Below are 20,106 nucleotides of genomic sequence, written 5' to 3'. Positions count from 1 at the left end.
TGACTAGAAACGATTCGGTTGACCATTTTATGTGTGGATTAATTGGCGGAGCACACCAAAATGTGGAATAAGTCAGTGTATGAATACATTCTGAAGGCACAATGTTTACCAAACATGCCAAAGAAACATTAACTGCTCTATTCCTCTTTAGCTGAACTTAAAAGGTGAGGTGTTGATGTTTTAGTCACATCAGAGATTTTATTTAACCTTTTATTTAACTAGGCAAGTCAGTTAAGAACAAATTCTTATTTACAATGACAGCCTAGGACCAGTGGGTTAACTGCCTTGTTCAGGGGCAGAACGACATATTTTTACCTTGTCAGCTCAGGGATTCGATCATACCTTTCGGTTACTGGCCCAACGCTCTAACCACCTACCTGCTGCCCCATAAATGTGTTGGGTTGGTTAGACCGTAGTCACGCCTCTGTTTTATTAGTGCTAAAATATACATGAAATGGATGTATCTGTTCTGTATCGACATGAATAATCCCCACATTATATGTCTGGTAATATTTTTATTTTTTATGGTGACAAAATCAATGGATGATGATGCCTTAAATTACCTCAGTTTTTGCATTGACTTCTGTGCCAACCATCCAGCAATGTTTTAATAATGAATGGCCTCAAAAGTCCCACATTGGTATTCTGTATACACTGTCTGGGACTGTTATGAACTGTCTGTTTGTCTTTAATACACTGCCCATGTCATTTCCACACACCATAGGGTGGCCTGCACAGCGGCCCGTCGCCCTCCCTGGACTCCTGACCTGCTGTAAAATAGTAGGAAGGGCTTGGTCCCAAGCTAAATATCCTGCTGTGTGCCAGGGAAAGAAAGGGCTGAGTGCTGTGGGCAGATAAGATCAGGGCCGGGGGCCAGTGGCATAGTGCAGGGGAGCGCGGCAGCGGGGCGGCCCAACCCAGCGCCGGCCCTGACAGCCAGCCAGGGTTAGCCCTGCTGCTGAGTCCCCTTCTTTTCTCCCTCTCTCCCCTTTCACACTGCTCTTTCTCTGCGTCTCTCTCTCTCTCAATCTCTTTTCCCTTGTCGCTCCATTGTTGTTACAACAATGTCCTGCCAAAAGCCCCTCTATATCGCTGCTGGCCGGCCTGCCTCCCTCATGCATCCTTTTTTTTCTCCACCTTTGGGCCTAGAGAAAAGCCAGTCCCCTGAGATCACAGGCAAAGTGTCTGCTCAGAGGCCTTGTTGGGGTAGGAATGGTTTCTGTAGTCTGTACCATGGCGATATACCCCCACTCCATATGTGGAAGCAGAAGGCACCTGCTGTTTGTAGTGCACTTCAATGGGGCACGACCTACATGAGGGGGAAAATATGTTGCTGCAGTCAAATATTTGGTGTGTGTAAAGAGGACGCACCTAATAAAAGTTGAGGCTTTGATGATTATAATAACCACTGGCAACATTGATGGCCATAAAGCTTCTCTGTTTTCAATGACAAGTCTAATCCTGTAAAAGCGACTGAGCATTAGAGCTTTTTGTCCTTGAGTGCTGTCTGTCTGTGCGCACAGCCCCCCCCCGCTACAGATATACTGTACATTAATTTATCGCGATTCTCTCCAGCACGATATCTGACACCAGCCCAGCGATGGCTAAAGCCAACCTGTTGTTTTTGTTGGGGGTGGGTGTTTAAACGCGTGTGTTATCCCCCCTGCTGCATCTAATCGCAGACATGCATGGGCCAGCCTGTTTCCTACCATAGCCCCAGACCTCAGCAGTGAGCCCAGCTAAATCTGGAAAACCAGTACCACACAACCGGCACATGTACAAAGAGAGGATGGACCTCCCTCCGGGTCACCCAGGCCTGCTATAATTTTTAAAAATTAAAAAAGGTATTTGTTATTTTCATTGACGCCTAGTGCCCCTGGCACAATGGCCTTTCAATGTGGAGGCATTCAACCTGCTGCCATCATGCTCTGGTGGGCATCATGGAATCTGGTTGGAATTCCAAGCCTTCCGTAGTGTGACTCTGGGGACCGTCCCTATCATGTTGTCAGGATATGAGAAAACATTCCATGGGTTAGGGCCTCCCGTGTGGCGCAGCAGTCTAAGGCGTTACTAAAGACCGGGTTCATTTCCCGGGCTGTGCCACAACCGGCCATGGCCAGGAGCCCCATAGGACAGCACACAATTGGCCCAGCGTCGTCCGGGTTAGAGGAGGGTTTGGCCGGTTGAGCTCATCGTGCTCTAGCGACTCCTTTTAGCAGGCCGGGTGCCTGCGGGCTGACCCCGGTCGCCATTAGAACGGTGTTTCCTCCGACACATTGGTGCGGCTGGTTTCCTGGTTAAGCCTGCGGGTGTTAAGGAGCGCGGTTGGGCAGGCCATGTTTCGGAGGACGCATGACTCCACCTTCGCCTCTCCCAAGCCCGTTGGGAAATTGCAGCGATGACACAGTAAATAACATTACATGGTTTATTTGGGTTTTTTTTTCAGTTTGGGGCTGATATGGTGCTGATGTTGGAAGTTATGATTGCGTTCCATTACGGTGTCACTTTATGTCCATAACATTGAGAGTAATCTGGCCCTTAGGAGTTTAGCTAATTGTTTTGAAACAGACTGTTGCTGTAGACGCTACACATTTGTTGATTGAATGGATGCTTGTTTTTTAGCCAGATGCATGTTGAAGTTCTGTAGCGTCTCTTGATGCATCTTTGATTCTCTTTCAGCTTTGGCTGTACTGGTTGATTCCAACTGCCTTTTTCACCCTGACATTCCCCTTCAAACCCTTTCCTCTTTTGTACAGAGAGGTCAGGTTCCTCTCAAAAAGGTCATTGCAGAACACACACACAGACACACACTCCCACTGAGTCCTGAGTCATCAGATGGGTGTTACTCAATACCCCCCATGACTCTTCTCTCTCCCTCTCAGCTGTCCTCCAGGGATGGCCAGCTGTTGGGAAAGGAGCTTGTCACTGTCTGTGGGAGTGTTCCATACCGGTTGTCACAGCTGCACCACTCATGCTTTGTTTCAGGTGTTCTCCGGTCAACCGGCTGTCTGATCCTGTAGGGACCTGCAGAGGCAAACCTAGAGTCATATGGCAAACCCAATGTCATACTGTAGGGCTACTTACTTTAATGCATGTAACTTACAATGGGTTTTGACAATTTCGCTACCTTTTTGGAAACAAAACACGGTTTAATAGAAGGATCCTTTCACAGCATTATAAGGCTGCGTTGAGACAGTGACTTATCAATGACCCAAACCCAGCTCAGTTAATCCCTACCATTGTGACGCTGAGTTGTCATAATGCTTCCTCAAATGTACATTAAACCACGGGCGTTGGTAGACACAATGTAAGTAACTTAATGTATCTGTTGATCCTACAGCTATTATATGCAGCAATCATGTGCCTATGAACCAGATTTATACTGTTAGCACTGAGGTGGTGTGCCCTAGTAGGAAGACACTGTGCAGCTCACCCTGCACTAAGATAAATAACATGAGCATATCTACTTCTGCTAAGCTTCCCAGTAAAACAGTGAAAACAAGTAAGCATCCTAGACAAGTGCTCAAAATTGCCCATGTTAACATATGTAGCTTAAGAAACAAGGTTCATGAAATCAATAATTTGCTAATAACCGATGACATTCATATTCTGACTATCTCTGAAACTCACTTAAATAATACCTTTGTATACAGCGGTATCAACAAAATATTATAACATTTACATAAAAGACAGAAATGCCATTGGACATGTTGCTGTTTATATTCAGAACCACATTCCTGTAAATCTTAGACGATCTCATGTTTTAAAAACTGTAGTAGTAATATGCCTTCAGGTTCATCTGCCTCACCTAAAGCCCATTTGTGAGGGAAGCTGCTATAGACCACCAAGTGCTAACAATCAGTATCTGGATAATGTGTGAAATGCTTGATAATGTATGTGATATCAACAGAGGTATATTTTCTTCTGGGTGATTTTTAAATATTGACTGGCTTTCATCCAGCTGCCCACTCAAAAGCTTCAAAATGTAACCAGTGCCTCCAACCTTGTTCTGGTTATCAGTCAGGGTAGTTATAAATAGCATGTATTGATCACATCTTTAATAATGCTGCAGAAATTAGCTTGAAAGCAGTATCCATATCCATTGCATGTAGTTATCACAATAAAGTAGCCATATCTAGGAAAACCAAAGTTTTGGGATGTTAGTCCTAAATATTTCTCAACTAATTCTGTTATAAATATTGTGGAAATGGAACAAGTTGAGGAGACTAAACTGCTTGGAGTAACCCTGGATTGTAAACTGTCATGGTCAAAACATGGGGAGAAGTCTGTCCATAATAATGTGCTACTCTACCTTCACAGCACTATCAAGGCAGGTCCTACAGGCCCTAGTTTTGTCACACCTGGACTAGTGTTCATTAGTGTGGTCAGGTTCCACAAAAAGGGACATAGGAAAATTGCAAATGGCTCCGAACAGGGCAGCACGGCCGGCCCTTGGATGTACACAGTTAACATTAATAATATGCACGTCAAAGTGGAGAGGAGATTGACTTCATCACTACTTGTATTTGTGAGAGGTGTTGACATGTTGAATGCACATGTTGAATCAGACACCCATGCATAACCCACAAGACATGCCACAAGGTTTCTTCACAGTCCACAGACGATGGGAGGCTCACAGTACTACATAGAGCCATGACTACATGAAACTCAATTCCACATGAAGCAGGAAAATTTGATTTAAAAAAACTGAAAAATACACCTTATGGAACAGCGGGATCTGTGAACCAATACAAAGATAGGCACAGACACATGCATACACACCCACGATAACATACACACAAGTACACATGGATTTTGTACTGTAGATGCAGTGGGGAGAACAAGTATTTGGTACACTGCCGATTTTGCAGGTTTTCCTACTTACAACGCATGTAGAGGTCTGTAATTTTTATCATAGGTACACTGTGAGAGACGGAATCTAAAAAAAAATCCAGAAAATTAATTTTTAAGTAATTAATTAGCATTTTATTGCATGACATAAGTATTTGATCATCTACCAACCAGTAAGAATTCTGTCTCTCACAGTTTTTCTTTAACCTCTCTGATCTACCCATCCCGGATCCGGTATCGTGAATACAGACTCAAGCTCATTATCATTACGCAACGTTAACTATTCATGAAAATCTCAAATGAAATGAAATAAATATGCTAGCTCTCAAGCTTAGCCTTTTGTTAACAACACTGTCATCTCAGATTTTCAAAATATTCTTCTCAACCATAGGAAAACAATCATTTGTGTAACAGTAGCTAGCTAGCGTAGCATTTAGCGTTAGCATTATCGTTAGCATTTAGCATGCAACACTTTCACAAAAACCAGAAAAGCATTCAAATAAAATCATTTACCTTTGAAGAACTTCAGATGTTTTCAATGAGGAGACTCTGTTAGATAGCAAATGTTCAGTTTTTCCTGAAAGATTATTTGTTTAGGAGAAATCGCTCTGTTTGGTGCGTCACGTTTGGCTACCAAAAAAAAACGAAAATCCAGTCATCAATTACGCCAAACTTTTTTCCAAATTAACTCCATAATATCGACTGAAACATGGCAAACGTTGTTTAGAACCAATCCTCAAAGTGTTTTTCACATATCTCTTCGTTGATATATCCTTCGTGGAAGTGTGCGTTTCGTTCTGAATCCCAGGACAAAATGACCGCAACTGGAGATTACGCACAAATTTAGATAAAGGCCACCGGGCGGACCCCTGGAAAATGTAGTCTCTTATGGCCAATCTTCCAATGATATGCCTACAAATACGTCACAATGCTGCAGACATCTTGAAGAAACCACAGAAAGCACATGGTCGTTCCTGCTGCATTCACAGCCATATAAGGAGACATTTGAAAACAGAGCTTCAGAGATTCTGCTCATTTCCTGTTAGACGTTTCATCTTGGTTTCGCCTGTAGAATGAGTTCTGTGGCACTCACAGATAAAATCTTTGCAGTTTTGGAAACGTTAGACTGTGTTCTTTCCAAAGCTGTCAATTATATGCATAGTCGAGCATCTTTTCGTGACAAAATATTGCGCTTAAAACGGGCACGTTTTTTTATCCAATAATGAAATAGCGCCCCTATAGGCTTAACAGGTTAAGAAGCCCTCCTGTTCTCCACTCATTACCTGTATTAACTGCACCTGTTTGAACTTGTTACCTGTATGAAAGACACCTGTCCACACACTCAATCAAACAGACTCCAACCTCTCCACAATGGCCAAGACCAGAGAGCTGTGTAAGGACATCAGGGATAAAATTGTAGACCTGCACAAGGCTCAGATGAGCCACAGGACAATAGGCAAGCAGCTTGGTGAGAAGGCAACAACTGTTGGCGCAATTATTAGAAAATGGAAGAAGTTAAAGATGGTCAATCACCCTCAGTCTGGGGCTCCATGCAAGATCTCACCCCGTGGGGCATCAATGATCATGAGGAAGGTGAGGGATCAGCCCAGAACTACACGGCAGGACCTGGTCAATGACCTGAATAAAGCTGGGACCACAGTCTCAAAGAAACCCATTAGTAACACATTAGGCCGTCATGGATTAAAATCCTGCAGCGCACGCAAGGTCCCCCTGCTCAAGCCAGCGCATGTCCAGGCCCGTCTGAAGTTTGCCAATGACCATCTAGATGATCCAGAGGAGGAATGGGAGAAGGTCATGTGGTCTGATGAGACGAAAATAGAGCTTTTTGGTCTAAACTCCATTCACCGTGTTTGGAGGAAGGAGGATGAGTACAACCCCAAGAACACCATCCCAACCATTAAGCATGGAGGTGGAAACATCATTCTTTGGGGATGCTTTTCTGCAAAGGGGACAGGACGACTGCACCTTATTGAGGGGAGGATGGATGGGGCCATGTATTGCGAGATCTTGGCCAACAACCTCCTTCCCTCAGTAAGAGCATTGAAGATGGGTCGTGGCTGGGTCTTCCAGCATGACAACGACCCGAAACACACAGCCAGGGCAACTAAGGAGTGGCTCCGTAAGAAGCATCTCAAGGTCCTGGAGTGGCATAGCCAGTCTCCAGACCTGAACCCAATAGAAAATCTTTGGAGGGAGCTGAAAGTCCGTATTGCCCGGCGACAGCCCCGAAACCTGAAGGATCTGGAGAAGGTCTGTATGGAGGAGTGGGCCAAAATCTCTGCTGCAGTGTGTGCAAACCTGGTCAAGAACTACAGGAAACGTATGATCTCTAATGGCAAACGATGGCAAAAGGTTTCTGTACCAAATATTAAGTTCTGCTTTTCTGATGTATCAAATACTTATGTCATGCAATAAAATGCAAATGAATTACTTAAAAATCATACAATGTGATTTTCTGGATTTTTGTTTTAGATTCCGTCTCTCACAGTTGAAGTGTACCTATGATAAAAATGACAGACCTCTACATGCTTTGTAAGTAGGAAACACTGCCGATTTTGCAGGTTATCAAATACTTGTTCTCCCCACTGTATGTGGTAGTAGTGGAGTATAGGCTTGAGGGCATACAGTGTGCTGTTGAACGTGTGAATGCATTATAATGTAATGTCCAGTCTCTTCTAGTTAATCATTCATTCAGTTGTCCAACTGTGCGTTTATGGCTCTGGTTTCAGTCACTGCACAGGTGGTGTGGTTGATCTCATTGGTCTCACTTGAAGGTTCAGTGTGGTTGAGTCATGTTCTGGTATGCACTGGGTTGGACACCCACTCTGAGATATACTCATGCCCTCGTACTGGGGTAGACTCACGTTCTCATGTAGTGGTGTCATTGTGCTCTTGTTTCAATGAAGCGGTGCTCAGTGGGCTTGGTGACTCATCTGCAGAATGGAGAAAGAAGACCTGAAGATCGTGAACAAGGATGAGGAGGATGAGATGGTGTGTTCCCTCATTTTATTACCTCTTTCTACCTTGTTTCTCCCCCCCCCCCCCCTTTCCTTCACTCACTCGCACGGCCCTGCTACACTACAGCCATCGGGCGTCCGGCATTGCCTTCAGCCATCGAGGGAATGCTTCCTTTGAAATCATTGAAAGAAGCTATACTGCCGGTGTTGCGTTCACAATGCGTCACGTCCAATGGCAGTGTCCAACTCAAGAATCTCCAATGTTCAATTCTCGATGGCTGAATTAAAGTAATGACAAATAGTTGATTTTGGTTGCATATGGCCTCCAAGAAGCTACTAGCTAGCAGAAACTCTAGCTAGCTACATTGACTATTTTCACAATGTAAACAAAAGTTTTAATGAGTACTTGCGATAAACTGGACCAAAGCTATTGTACTTCAGCGTAATCAATGAATATGGTACAGTAGTAAAATAGAATACACACTTCCCCTCTGCTGTCAAAACATCACACTCTGTGTAGCAGGTAGTGTCACATTGACGCGACGCTTATGGCAAAGTAACTTGACTCGTATAGTGGAGCTGAAGTGTCTCTTGCTCTCTCACACTGTCACAGCTACACCACTCAGGCTCCATTCTCAGGTCAACCGGCTGTCTGAGCCTGTAGGGACTGGCAGAAGCAAACCCAGAGTCATATGGCAAACCCAATGTCATACAGTAGGACTACATTTGGCCAACTCGAGTAGGACAGCATGTTGGAGAGTATTCCAACTCTGTCCGGTCCAGTCTATTTTTGTTTATCATTTAATTCAGTTGTCCAACTGTGCGTCTCGATCACGCTCGCTCTGTCCCTCTCATTTGGTTGCTCTCTCTCGCTCTGTTGCTCTTGCTCACACGCTACCTCTCCCCCATCGCTCACATGCTTCCTCTCTCCGTCTCTTACTCTTTCGCTGTCTCTCCATCGCTCTCTCGCTCGCTGTCTCTCCATTGCTCTCTCGCTCGCTGTCTCTCCATCGCTCTCTCGCTCGCTGTCTCTCCATCGCTCTCTCACTCACACACTCTGACGCAAACACAGCCTGGCTAGCTACTGCCCCCTTGAAGATTCAGACAAATTACAAAGCAGACTTGATCCTCTCAATCTGTATATGACGTGACACACATTTGGTAGAAGTACCGAAAAAGTACAGTTTTGGTATACCGTGCAACACTAATATGAACTACAATTTTAACTGTCCTCTCTCCCCTCCATGGCCCCCTCTAGGAGCTCCAGGGGTACCGTGTGTGTCGGTGGCGTGTGGCGGTGGTGGGTTTTTGGGTGCTCTGTACGGGGGGCTTCCTTCTGCTGCTGCTCTACTGGATGCCAGAATGGTGTGTGAAGGCCACCTGTAGCCGGACCACTGTCAGAGAGGCCGAAGTGGTGCTGCTCCAATCCACTGTAAGTCATTGTCCTCGTTACTATGGCAGAAACCATTCTGGATATTTCAGTAACTATTTTATTTTCAGCCACCAATTTGTAGTTAAAAAATAAATATATTAGGCCTTAAGTGTTTTCTTATTCAAACATTAAGTCACTAGCAGTACCCCACGCTTACATGTGGTAAATCATTGGAAATTAATCGTTCTAGATAATGCAATTCCCAAATCCTGCAAATAAAAAATGTGTATCTGAGTCGTTTCACCAATTCAGTGCCCTTTGAGATGTGTAACATGGTGTTTATTTGGGGGGGGGGGGGGGGGTAATTTTAAGATTCTGTCATAAAGAGCAAATGTTCAACTTAATAAAAAACATGTTTTTTTCCCCAACTCGAGGTTAAATAATGGCTCTAATTATTTTTGTGTAGTTTTAGTAGTTCTGAAAGCAGCAACCAAGAGCCAAATGGGGTCCCTGAAAGTTGTGAACTATGTTATCACGTAATTGCTGTCAAGCCCCTGCAACTGTGCACAAAGACATGCACGTGCTTGGGCTCACCCCACAAACTCTTTTAAACTTGCAACATCATTGGACATCATTCCACCTGCCAGTCAACATTGCTGGCTAATTCCTTGTTGTACGAACTAGTATGTTACATGCTATATGTGTGGTGTCGTATCGCGCCTGGTAAAAACCTTAGAAATGTTGAATATATTGAACAATAAACTAACTAAATACACCATTGAGATACAGGTTGTGAGCATAGTGTTTCTGATCGGTTTGAGAATTGTCTTCTAATGTATTTGTCTGGCTAAAATGGCATGTTTAGCTAATTGAATTTTCTGCTTGGTTTCCAGAGAAATGGAGCCTATTGATAGCGAAATTAAACCAGGTCTAATAGATAGATGGTTTATTATGCATGTACGAGACATACATTGACACATTTGTTCCAAAACGGGCGGGTTAAAAAAGAACAATGTTTTCATCCTCTGGAATGCCTCTAAGTGCCAAATAAAGTAACAGGGTTGACCGTAACAGGGTTGACCGTAACAACCATCAATCCCCTTGTGACAGGGCAAGTGGAAACTTGTGTACAACAGGGAGGGGCAATTAAATGTAATCTATCTATGGGTAACAAGGATGACCTGTTATACTTGACCCACTCAGTTTTCCGTTACAAAACACCAGAAAATGGCCAAAAATACACTGCTCAAAAAAATAAAGGGAACACTTAAACAACACAATGTAACTCCAAGTCAATCACACTTCTGTGAAATCAAACTGTCCACTTAGGAAGCAACACTGATTGACAATAAATTTCACATGCTGTTGTGCAAATGGAATAGACAACAGGTGGAAATTATAGGCAATTAGCAAGACACCCCCAATAAAGGAGTGGTTCTGCAGGTGGTGACCACAGACCACTTCTCAGTTCCTATGCTTCTTGGCTGATGTTTTGGTCACCTTTGAATGCTGGCGGTGCTTTCACTCTAGTGGTAGCATGAGACGGAGTCTACAACCCACACAAGTGGCTCAGGTAGTGCAGGTCATCGAGGATGGCACATCAATGCGAGCTGTGGCAAGAAGGTTTGCTGTGTCTGTCAGCGTAGTGTCCAGAGCATGGAGGCGCTACCAGGAGACAGGCCAGTACATCAGGAGACGTGGAGGAGGCCGTAGGATGGCAGCAACCCAGCAGCAGGACCGCTACCTCTGCCTTTGTGCAAGGAGGAGCAGGAGGAGCACTGCCAGAGCCCTGCAAAATTACCTCCAGCAGGCCACAAATGTGCATGTGTCTGCTCAAACGGTCAGAAACAGACTCCATGAGGGTGGTATGAGGGCCCGACGTCCACAGGTGGGGGTTGTGCTTACAGCCCAACGCCGTGCAGGACGTTTGGCATTTGCCAGAGAACACCAAGATTGGCAAATTTGCCACGTTCGCCTCCATGAGCTCACCAGAGGTAGCCTGACTGCCATTAGGTACAGAGATGAGATCCTCAGACCCCTTGTGAGACCATATGCTGGTGCGGTTGGCCCTGGTTTCCTCCTAATGCAAGACAATGCTAGACCTCATGTGGCTGGAGTGTGTCAGCAGTTCCTGCGAGAGGAAGGCATTGATGCTATGGACTGGCCCGCCTGTTCCCCAGACCTGAATCCAATTGAGCACATCATGTCTCGCTCCATTGCACCACAGACTGTCCAGGAGTTGGCGGATGCTTTAGTCCAGGTCTGGGAGGAGATCGCTCAGGAGACCATCCGCCACCTCATCAGGAGCATGCCCAGGCGCTGTAGGGAGGTCATACAGGCACGTGGAGGCCACACACACTACTGAGCCTCATTTTGACTTGTTTTAAGGACATTACATCAAAGTTGGATCAGCCTGTAGTGTGGTTTTCCACTTTAATTTTGAGTGTGACTACAAATCCAGACCTCCATAGGTTGATAAATTTGATTTCCATTGATAATTTTGTGATTTTGTTGTCAGCACATTGAACTATGTAAAGAAAAAAGTATTTAATAAGAATATTTCATTCATTCAGATCTAAGATGTGCTATTTTAGTGTTTTTAGTGTCTTTATTTTTTTGAGCAGTGTAGTAGAATCAGCTCACCTGCTTTTACACTATGATTTGACTATTAGATGTTTTTTTATAGCAATTTTTTAAAATAAAAGGCATTAGTTTCAATATGTTAAAACGAGAGTTCAGTTCATGTAACAGGGTTGACCTTAAAATGAGGGACATGCTGAATTTTGGCACTAACTAGCAAGACTTTATTCATATAAAAATCTGATTTATTGAATTGTCCGTGTGGTCTATATTGAATGTTACAGGCTTTTAAAATTCAATATTGGTGCACAATTTGTACTTAAAATATTAAAAGGCACTCATTTTGTGGAATGACTCATCTGTTCAGCTTTTTGGTCTCTGGATAGACTATAATGCCCATATTCTCAACGCCGGAGCATAACAAACTCCCATAGTCCTATTTCCTGTGGGATCATGGCACTTGCTTTCTCTTTAACATGCAATGCTAGCCTACAATGAACCCATGTTATCCATATATAGGCAACTGGCAACACAATTGAGCCTTTTGAGTAAATGAGGGATGTACAGTATATTGAAATCAGGTGCTTCCACACAGGTATGGTTCCTGAGTTCAATAAGCAATTATATCCTGTCATGCTTAGGAACATGTATAACAATTTGGAGCAGGCCATTATCTTGGCTATTCCCTCATAGGATGACAATGCCCCCATCCACAAGGCAGGTTTGATTACTGAATGGTTTGATGAGCATGAACCGATGTAAACCATATGCCATGGTATGCCACTTTTTCCCCTTTTGGCACTGGTGCCACTGCCACTAACATTTTCAGTTGGTGGCACCAGCCCATGATTTTGTTACGGCGTCACGCAATAGAAAACATTTGGAGTAATGTTTTAGGGTCATTTTCAGTGCTATTGCGATGGTATGATTAAAGAAATACTTAGTTATGTCGAAGCAGGAATGCATGATAAATATATTTTGACGTGCAAGTGCCAGTGATTGGCATGTATATGGGTTGCCAATTAGGCTATTGTTGCTACAATTTTGCTGTCAAGATAGGGCTCCGGAATTGCAGATGTATTTTGTTCAGTAGAGATTAATTTGCTTATCTTTTTTTTTGAACAAATAGCACAGGCTAATTGACTTTGGGCAACTTGAAACCAAAACCCCAAAAATATAATGTTTTGAGTGAAGTGACCAGGTAGAATTTGTAGCTCGCAATGATGCGACCACATCCAAGCGTGGAGGTGTAGTTTACACCTCTCTGGTGTGTCTACCAGCTTACGTTTGTTGCCTATGTTTTAACCTAGTGCTTATTTGACTCATTATATACCTTTATTTGAAAGGATTTGGGGGTTAGTTTAAGAGTTTGGGATTACAGGGCAGCGGGTCATCAGGAAATTTTACGCAGGGTCCCGACAGACTATAAGTGCAGCAGTGCAGTTGATATTGTACCGGGGATTATATTTCTATTGTGATGAATAATTATCATGGTAAATTGGAATGTCCCGTCAATGAGCATAGTGGATAGAAAAATACAAAACCAGGATAATGCATCAGACTCTCCATCAATGAATCTGACGCTGTTCACATACAAAGGCTTTATTTTTGCTTCACTTAAGTAACGGGAATACAAGACAACCTGTCACTGCTGATTGTGTGTGTGTGTGTGTGTGTGTGTGTGTGTTTCTCAGGATGAGTTTAAGCGCTGGTTCCTAGCCAAGGTGCGTGTGATGCTGGCCCCCGGGAGGAACCCCTTTGACAGCCTGGAGACCCAGACCACTCCCCCCATGGCCAACGGACACTCCCCCCACTCCTCGAACAGCCCCACCCAGGAGTTCAACAGGAAGTACGCAGAGTACCAGCCCACTCAGGTAATAACACGTGATGGCACACACAGTAACATACATGGATGGTCTTTTTACTTATTTTACCTGTCTTTCTCTCACACAGTCACAAAAATATAAACTTTCATGGTCAATTGGGGGGGTGCACCAAAAAAGTTTCTGCCTTCTGTTGATAACATTGTGTTATTCTTTTTTTTTTCCTTCTCATTTCAGATTCGCTATTTTACACTCCATAGCACAAAGTACTACTGGAATGACGAGGTCCAGAATTTTGAGGTGTTAACGTAAGCAATTTAACGAACCATAATTATATTCAGTGACCTGGACATTTTTTAAAGTTACAGTGCATTCAAAAGGATTCAGATGCCTCCAATTTTTCCACATTTTGTTACGTTACAGCCTTATTCTAAAATAGATTAAATGTGTACATCTCATCAATCTACACACAATACCCCATGACAAAGCGAAAACAGGTTTTTAGAATTTTTTTACAAATGTATTATATAAGATTATATATATATATATATATATATATATATATATATATATATATATATATATATATATATATATATATATATATATATATATATATATATATATATCTAATTTACATAAGTATTCAGACCCTTTGCTATGAGACTTGAAATTGAGCTCAGGTGCATCCTGTTTCCATTGATCATCCTTGAGATGTTCCTACAAATTGATTGGAGTTCACCTGTGGTAAATTTGATTGATTGGACATGATCTGGAAAGGCACACACCTGTCCCACAGTTGACTGTGCATGTCAGAGCAAAAACCAAGCTATGAATTTGAAGGAATTGTCCGTAGAGCTCCGAGACAGGATTGTGTCGAGGCACAGATCTGGGGAAGGGAACCATAACATTTCTGCAGCATTGAAGGTCCCCAAGAACACAGTGGCCTCATCATTCTTAAATGGAAGAAGTTTGGAACCACCAAACTGAACAATCGGGGAAGAAGGACCTTGGTCAGGGTGGTGACCAAGAACCTGATGGTCACTCTGACAGAACTCCAGAATTCCTCTGTGGAGATGGGAGAACCTTTCAGAAGGACAACCATCTCTGCAGCACTCCACCAAACAGGCCTTTATGCTAGTGGCCAGACGGAAGCCACTCCTCAGTAAAAGGCACATGACAGCCTACTTGGAGTTTGCCAAAAGGCACCTAAAGAACTCTCAGACCATGAGAAACAAGATTCTTTGGTTTGATAAAACCAAGATTCAACTCTTTGGCCTGAAAGCAAAGCATTACGTCTGGAGGAAACCTGGCACCATCCCTATGGTGAAGCATGTTGGGGGCAGCATCGTGCTGTGGGGATGTTTTTCAGCGGCAGGGACTGGGAGACGTGTCAGGATCGAAGGAAAGATGAATGGAGCAAAGTACAGAGAGATCCTTGATGAAAACTTGCTCCAGAGCCTTCTGCCCCAGTCTGAGGTCCTAAGGTTCACCTTCCAACAGGACAACGACCCTAAGCACACATCCAAGACAACACAGGAGTGGCTTTGGGAAAAGTCTCAAAAAAGAGCCCAGAATTGAACCCAATCAAACATCTCTGGAGAGACCTGAAAATAGCTGTGCCGCAATGCTCCCCATCCAACCTGACAGCGCTTGAGAGGATCTGCAGAGAAGAATGGGAGAAATTCCCCAAATACAGGTGTGCCAAGCTTGTAGCATCATACCCAAGAAGACTTAAGGCTGTAATCGCTGCCAAAGGTGCTTCAACAAAGGACTGAGTAAAGGGTCTAAATACTTAAGTAAATGTGATATTTCAATTTTTATGTGTGTGTATCCAAGCAAATGTGTTCCAGTGGAAGTTTCTGGTTTCCCCTCTTTCACGCATGCCTGCACACACACCACAGGGGCTTGGAAGACCTGGAGGTGACCTGTTCCAACATCCACTCAGAGCACAGCACGGGGCTCACCAGCAACCAGCAGGAGTACAGGTAGAGACTATTTCATTGCACTTTACCCTCGACTGGACTCCGGACTACAGCTACTACTGCAGCTTATTGAATAACCCAGAGGTTTGCCCTTTCCTATGGTAGATTCACCACCCCCATCCCACAGACTTCACAGCTGCCGGCCACAGCAGCATCTCTTGTCGCCTTAGACGACCGGACATCTAATAGCCCAGTCACCTAACAAAGCCCTGAAAACACCTAATAATAGCCCTGCTGTCAGTCTGCTCAGGACTGGCCTAATGCTCCCTGTGTATCACATACCCAGCGTCTAGTGTGTGTTGAGAGTGTGACTCTGACCTACTTAATGCAGCACTGTCAGTGTCGGCACCTTATCAAGGGTTTTATTACAACCCTTTACAACGGTTTGTTATAAAGTGGAGTGAGCTGTTAGTGTTTGAACTGTAAATGTTGAACCCGTCTCATTCTTTCCCACAGGAGACTGTTTTTTGGAGTGAATGAAATTGCAGTGAAAGTGCCTTCAGTTTTCAAGCTGCTAATCAAAGAGGTAGGAGAGGTTTTGGGGTTTAAATGGGAATAAGGTATTCATGTCCTTTACTTAAAGAATGCTTGATGTTCTTGCCATGGTTCCTTTTTCATTGTCTCTGAGAAGTAATTGATATCATTAGCCTACAGTAAGTGTACAAAACATTAGGAACACCTGCTCTTTCCTTGACATACTGTCCAGGTGAAAGCTACTCTCCCTTATTGATATCACCTGTTAAATTCACTTCAATCAGTGTAGATGAAGGGGAGAAGACATGAAGGGTTTTTAAGCCTTGAGACAATTGAGACATGGATTCTGTCTGTGTGCAATTCAGAGGGTGAATGGGCAAGACAAAAAATTAAGTGCCTGAGTGTTTTAAGAACTGCAACGCTGCTGGGTTTTTCCCGCTCAACAGTTTTCAGTGTGTATCAAGAATGGTCCACCACCCAAAGGACATACAGACAACTTACTAATAATTTACATCCAAAGCTGCATATGAAAATCAATAGCTATTTTATATGTGATCCTGATAGATGTAGGATCTTAATTTTAGCGTGTTTGCTACAGCTGGAAAATAATCTTTCAGCAACAGGAAATGTGAATTTATTATGTGAATTTTAATTAATGGACATTTTTGTAGCGGTTGTTACATTTTTCATAAGGGAAAATCAAGTCTGAAATTACAAACGTCAGAAGCACTTTTAAACCTCAAATACACTGCAAGTTTTACATTTACAGCTCTCCTGCAACAGTGTGATCCAAATAATGAGAATCATATCCAAGAGCTGTGCGTGGCATTCTAATGATTACATTTTGTTGAATGGAAGCCAACAGCTTTAAAAAAAGAAAAATGTTTTTAAAAAATGACCGGACATAATGATTCTCAGTTGTTGCAGGGAGGTTGTCTTTAGTCTAATGAGTGAACAGGGCCAACAATGGCAGTACAAACAGCATTTTCCACCTCCGCAGTTCCTCTCAGCTCCTTATTGTCTTTCTATCTCTCTGATGTCTCTTTCGCTCTTTCTGACCTCACTCTCTCTGCGACAGTCTCCATCTCGCTCTCTGTCTCTGTTGTGCGCTCTGTATAAAGAAACACATTGAACCATATGTGTCAATCAAAGGGATATTTGGCGTTCATTTATACCATCTTCACACTTACGCCAAACCATGACTGGTTAAGTCTGGCTTAATCAGTCATTATTCTAGTAGTATGTCCAAATTGATGTTTTTTGTTGCAGTTTGTTGTTTTGAAGAAGTTGGCTGAACTACCTGTCCCCCGGTCTCTCCCCCCTGCAGGTCCTCAACCCTTTCTACATCTTCCAGCTCTTCAGTGTGATCCTGTGGAGCGCCGACGAGTACTACTACTACGCCGTAGCCATCGTCTTCATGTCGGTCATATCCATAGCTACCTCTCTGTACACCATTAAAAAGGTACGTCTGCCCCCCCTCACGTTCCCTTCTTTGTCTTTCTCAACTCCTCCTCTTACTTCCTTCATTTTTACAACATTTATGAAATAATAAAAAGTTAAAGGTGAATCTGGGGCCTTGCTGATCCAGCCTGAGCTCAACAAAGCTGGACTAAGCCAGAGTTAACTGCAATAGCCCCCTCCCCACTCTAATCCCAGAACCATTCAGGCCTGCATGAAAGGGCCCATCTCTGTATGGTCTGCTGCCCCCGAGGCCCTGGGTTCACCCCCTTACAATCACACCGCATAGGTAGGGAAATGGAAGAGGAGGGGTGGAGACTTCTGCCGGTGCCCTGGGTTTACCCAAAGCCCCCTTTAGAATCACACTGCATTTGTGAAGAGAAGGATATGTAGAGGAAGGGCATGGATGGAGAAAGGGTGGAAGAAGAGGGGGGGTGAAGGCTTCTCTCTAACCCCGAGGGAAATTAGAAGCTGTTAGCTAGAGGCCTGTTTTTCTAGCACCTGATGTGTGGTTCTGCTTATTTTCTGTTTTCTGAAACTTTTCTCTACTTTTCAGCAATACGTCATGCTTCACGACATGGTGGCAGCACACAGTATTGTCCGTGTTTCAGTCTGCAGAGCCAACAACGGTTTGTCTAACATACCTCATTTAGATTTTATGCACTTTGGCTAGTGTTCAATTAGCCGCTAGAAGGTCACACTTTTTTTTGTGCGTGTCTGCGGCAGTGAGCTCAGGCCCACATATGATGATGCCTCAGCGTTTTTCCCCTGCTGCCCAGAGTGGCAAGAGTAATGAGAGATGTGCTGAACAAGAGATGCACGGAATACCTCTCGTTTTCTCTCTCTCTTACTGCCCTCTACTTTCCCTTCCTTTCTCTCTTTCCTCTGCTCTCTTCCTCTCCCCCCTGTCTCCACACCTACTGCCTCTCTCCTCTCCTTTGTGTTGGATCATAGCAGACATCGAGGAGGCCCTGTCCACTGACCTGGTGCCCGGCGATGTCATGGTCATCCCTAGCAACGGGACCATCATGCCGTGCGATGCGGTGCTGGTCAGCGGCACCTGCATTGTCAACGAGAGCATGCTGACAGGTGTGACCTGGAAATTCTGCTACAGACAGACAGACCAACGTCTGTCTGTCTCACTACCCAAATACAAAATGTATATTTTACATTTGTGCAAAACAGCACACAACATTACACTCTGTAAATGCTGTATACTTATGCTCAAAGCTCCCAGACTCAACCTCCTTCTCGCCCCCCCCTCCTGTCCCTCCTACCTCCTCCTCCCCCAAGGTGAGAGTGTGCCGGTCACCAAGACCAACCTCCCCAACCCGGGTGAGGGGGACAAGGAGGGTGACGGGGCCTACAGCATGGAGGAGCACAAGAGACACACCCTCTTCTGTGGCACGCACATCATCCAGACCCGTTTCTACTCAGGGGAACTGGTCAAGGCAGTGGTGGTCCGCACAGGTCAGTGTGTATGTGTCCTCAGTCACAACACGCGCACACACAACCTATTTTATTTTTGTTCGATCATGATCTACCCTCAGATGTATTTTTAGGATCAGTTGGCACATTCTGAATTCTGCTATCATCGTAAATATGCTCGTCTGTGTCCCCCTCCCCCACCAGGCTTCAGCACAGCTAAGGGCCAGCTGGTGCGCTCCATCCTCTACCCCAAGCCCACGGACTTCAAGCTGTACCGCGACGCCTACCTCTTCCTGCTGTGCCTGGTGGCTATAGCCGGTATCGGCTTTGTCTACTCCATTGTCCTCAGCATAATGAACAAGGTACTGGACTGAACATTCAGGGAAGAGGGAGAGTGACTAGTCCTTTTTAGATGGTGTACAGTGGTAATGGTCAGTGGTAATGTGGTCAGGGCATTTCATTGGAAAATGGAGTTGAACTGAAAAAGACTGGCTATTTAGCATCACATTCAATTCCTACATGAACTCCTATTGTATTGGACTTGTTTTCTTTGCCCTCTCCTCTACTGTGGCCCAGGTACCAGCCAAGACCATCATCATCGAGTCCCTGGACATCATCACCATCACCGTGCCCCCCGCGCTGCCCGCTGCCATGACGGCGGGCATCGTGTACGCCCAGCGCCGCCTCAAACGCATCGGCATCTTCTGCATCAGCCCCCAGAGGATCAACATCTGTGGCCAGCTCAACCTGGTCTGCTTCGACAAGGTGGACACACACACACACACTAGTAGAGGCTATGCTTGGGAAACTAGTTGTATTATGGCCTGACCTCTATATTTACTTTGACGAAAGGGTTATTCTCCCCCTATTCACCATCTCTGTTACTCTCTCCTCAGACGGGTACACTCACAGAGGATGGACTAGACTTATGGGGAGTCCAGAGAGTGGAGAATGGCTCTTTCCACCTGTCAGAGGAGAATGCTTACAAGGAGAATCTGGTCAAGTCCCAGTTTGTAGCCTGCATGGCCACCTGCCACTCTCTTACCAAGATTGATGGCCAGCTGTCCGGAGACCCTCTGGACCTGAAGATGTTTGAGGCCACAGGTTGGGTGAGTGACCGAAACTGGACCTTTAACCTCTGTCCTTCACTATTTCTT

At 44.4% G+C, this 20,106-nt stretch overlaps 1 protein-coding gene across 2 annotated transcripts in view; it reads left to right on the top strand.

The window, feature by feature from the left end:
- Window positions 1–20,106, top strand: part of LOC139409090 (polyamine-transporting ATPase 13A3-like) — a 65,885-nt gene that overhangs the window by 34,049 nt on the left and 11,730 nt on the right. Inside the window, exons 3-15 of one of the 2 annotated variants that reach the window (XM_071153781.1) lie at window positions 7,779–7,863; window positions 9,088–9,261; window positions 13,476–13,655; window positions 13,842–13,912; window positions 15,509–15,592; window positions 16,046–16,115; window positions 17,391–17,525; window positions 18,078–18,150; window positions 18,479–18,610; window positions 18,815–18,991; window positions 19,154–19,311; window positions 19,526–19,714; window positions 19,846–20,058. In XM_071153781.1, coding sequence (XP_071009882.1) covers window positions 7,813–7,863; window positions 9,088–9,261; window positions 13,476–13,655; window positions 13,842–13,912; window positions 15,509–15,592; window positions 16,046–16,115; window positions 17,391–17,525; window positions 18,078–18,150; window positions 18,479–18,610; window positions 18,815–18,991; window positions 19,154–19,311; window positions 19,526–19,714; window positions 19,846–20,058 — 1,707 coding nt within the window. In that variant the 5' untranslated portion in view covers window positions 7,779–7,812. Of the gene's footprint in view, window positions 1–7,778; window positions 7,864–9,087; window positions 9,262–13,475; window positions 13,656–13,841; window positions 13,913–15,508; window positions 15,593–16,045; window positions 16,116–17,390; window positions 17,526–18,077; window positions 18,151–18,475; window positions 18,611–18,814; window positions 18,992–19,153; window positions 19,312–19,525; window positions 19,715–19,845; window positions 20,059–20,106 lie in introns of both variants that reach the window. The other variant, XM_071153780.1, reaches the window with a different exon arrangement.

Source organism: Oncorhynchus clarkii, chromosome 5 (assembly GCF_045791955.1).
Source record: "Oncorhynchus clarkii lewisi isolate Uvic-CL-2024 chromosome 5, UVic_Ocla_1.0, whole genome shotgun sequence".
NCBI classification, from domain to species: Eukaryota; Metazoa; Chordata; class Actinopteri; order Salmoniformes; family Salmonidae; genus Oncorhynchus; species Oncorhynchus clarkii.
This window is presented reverse-complemented; position numbering and strand designations above follow the sequence as displayed.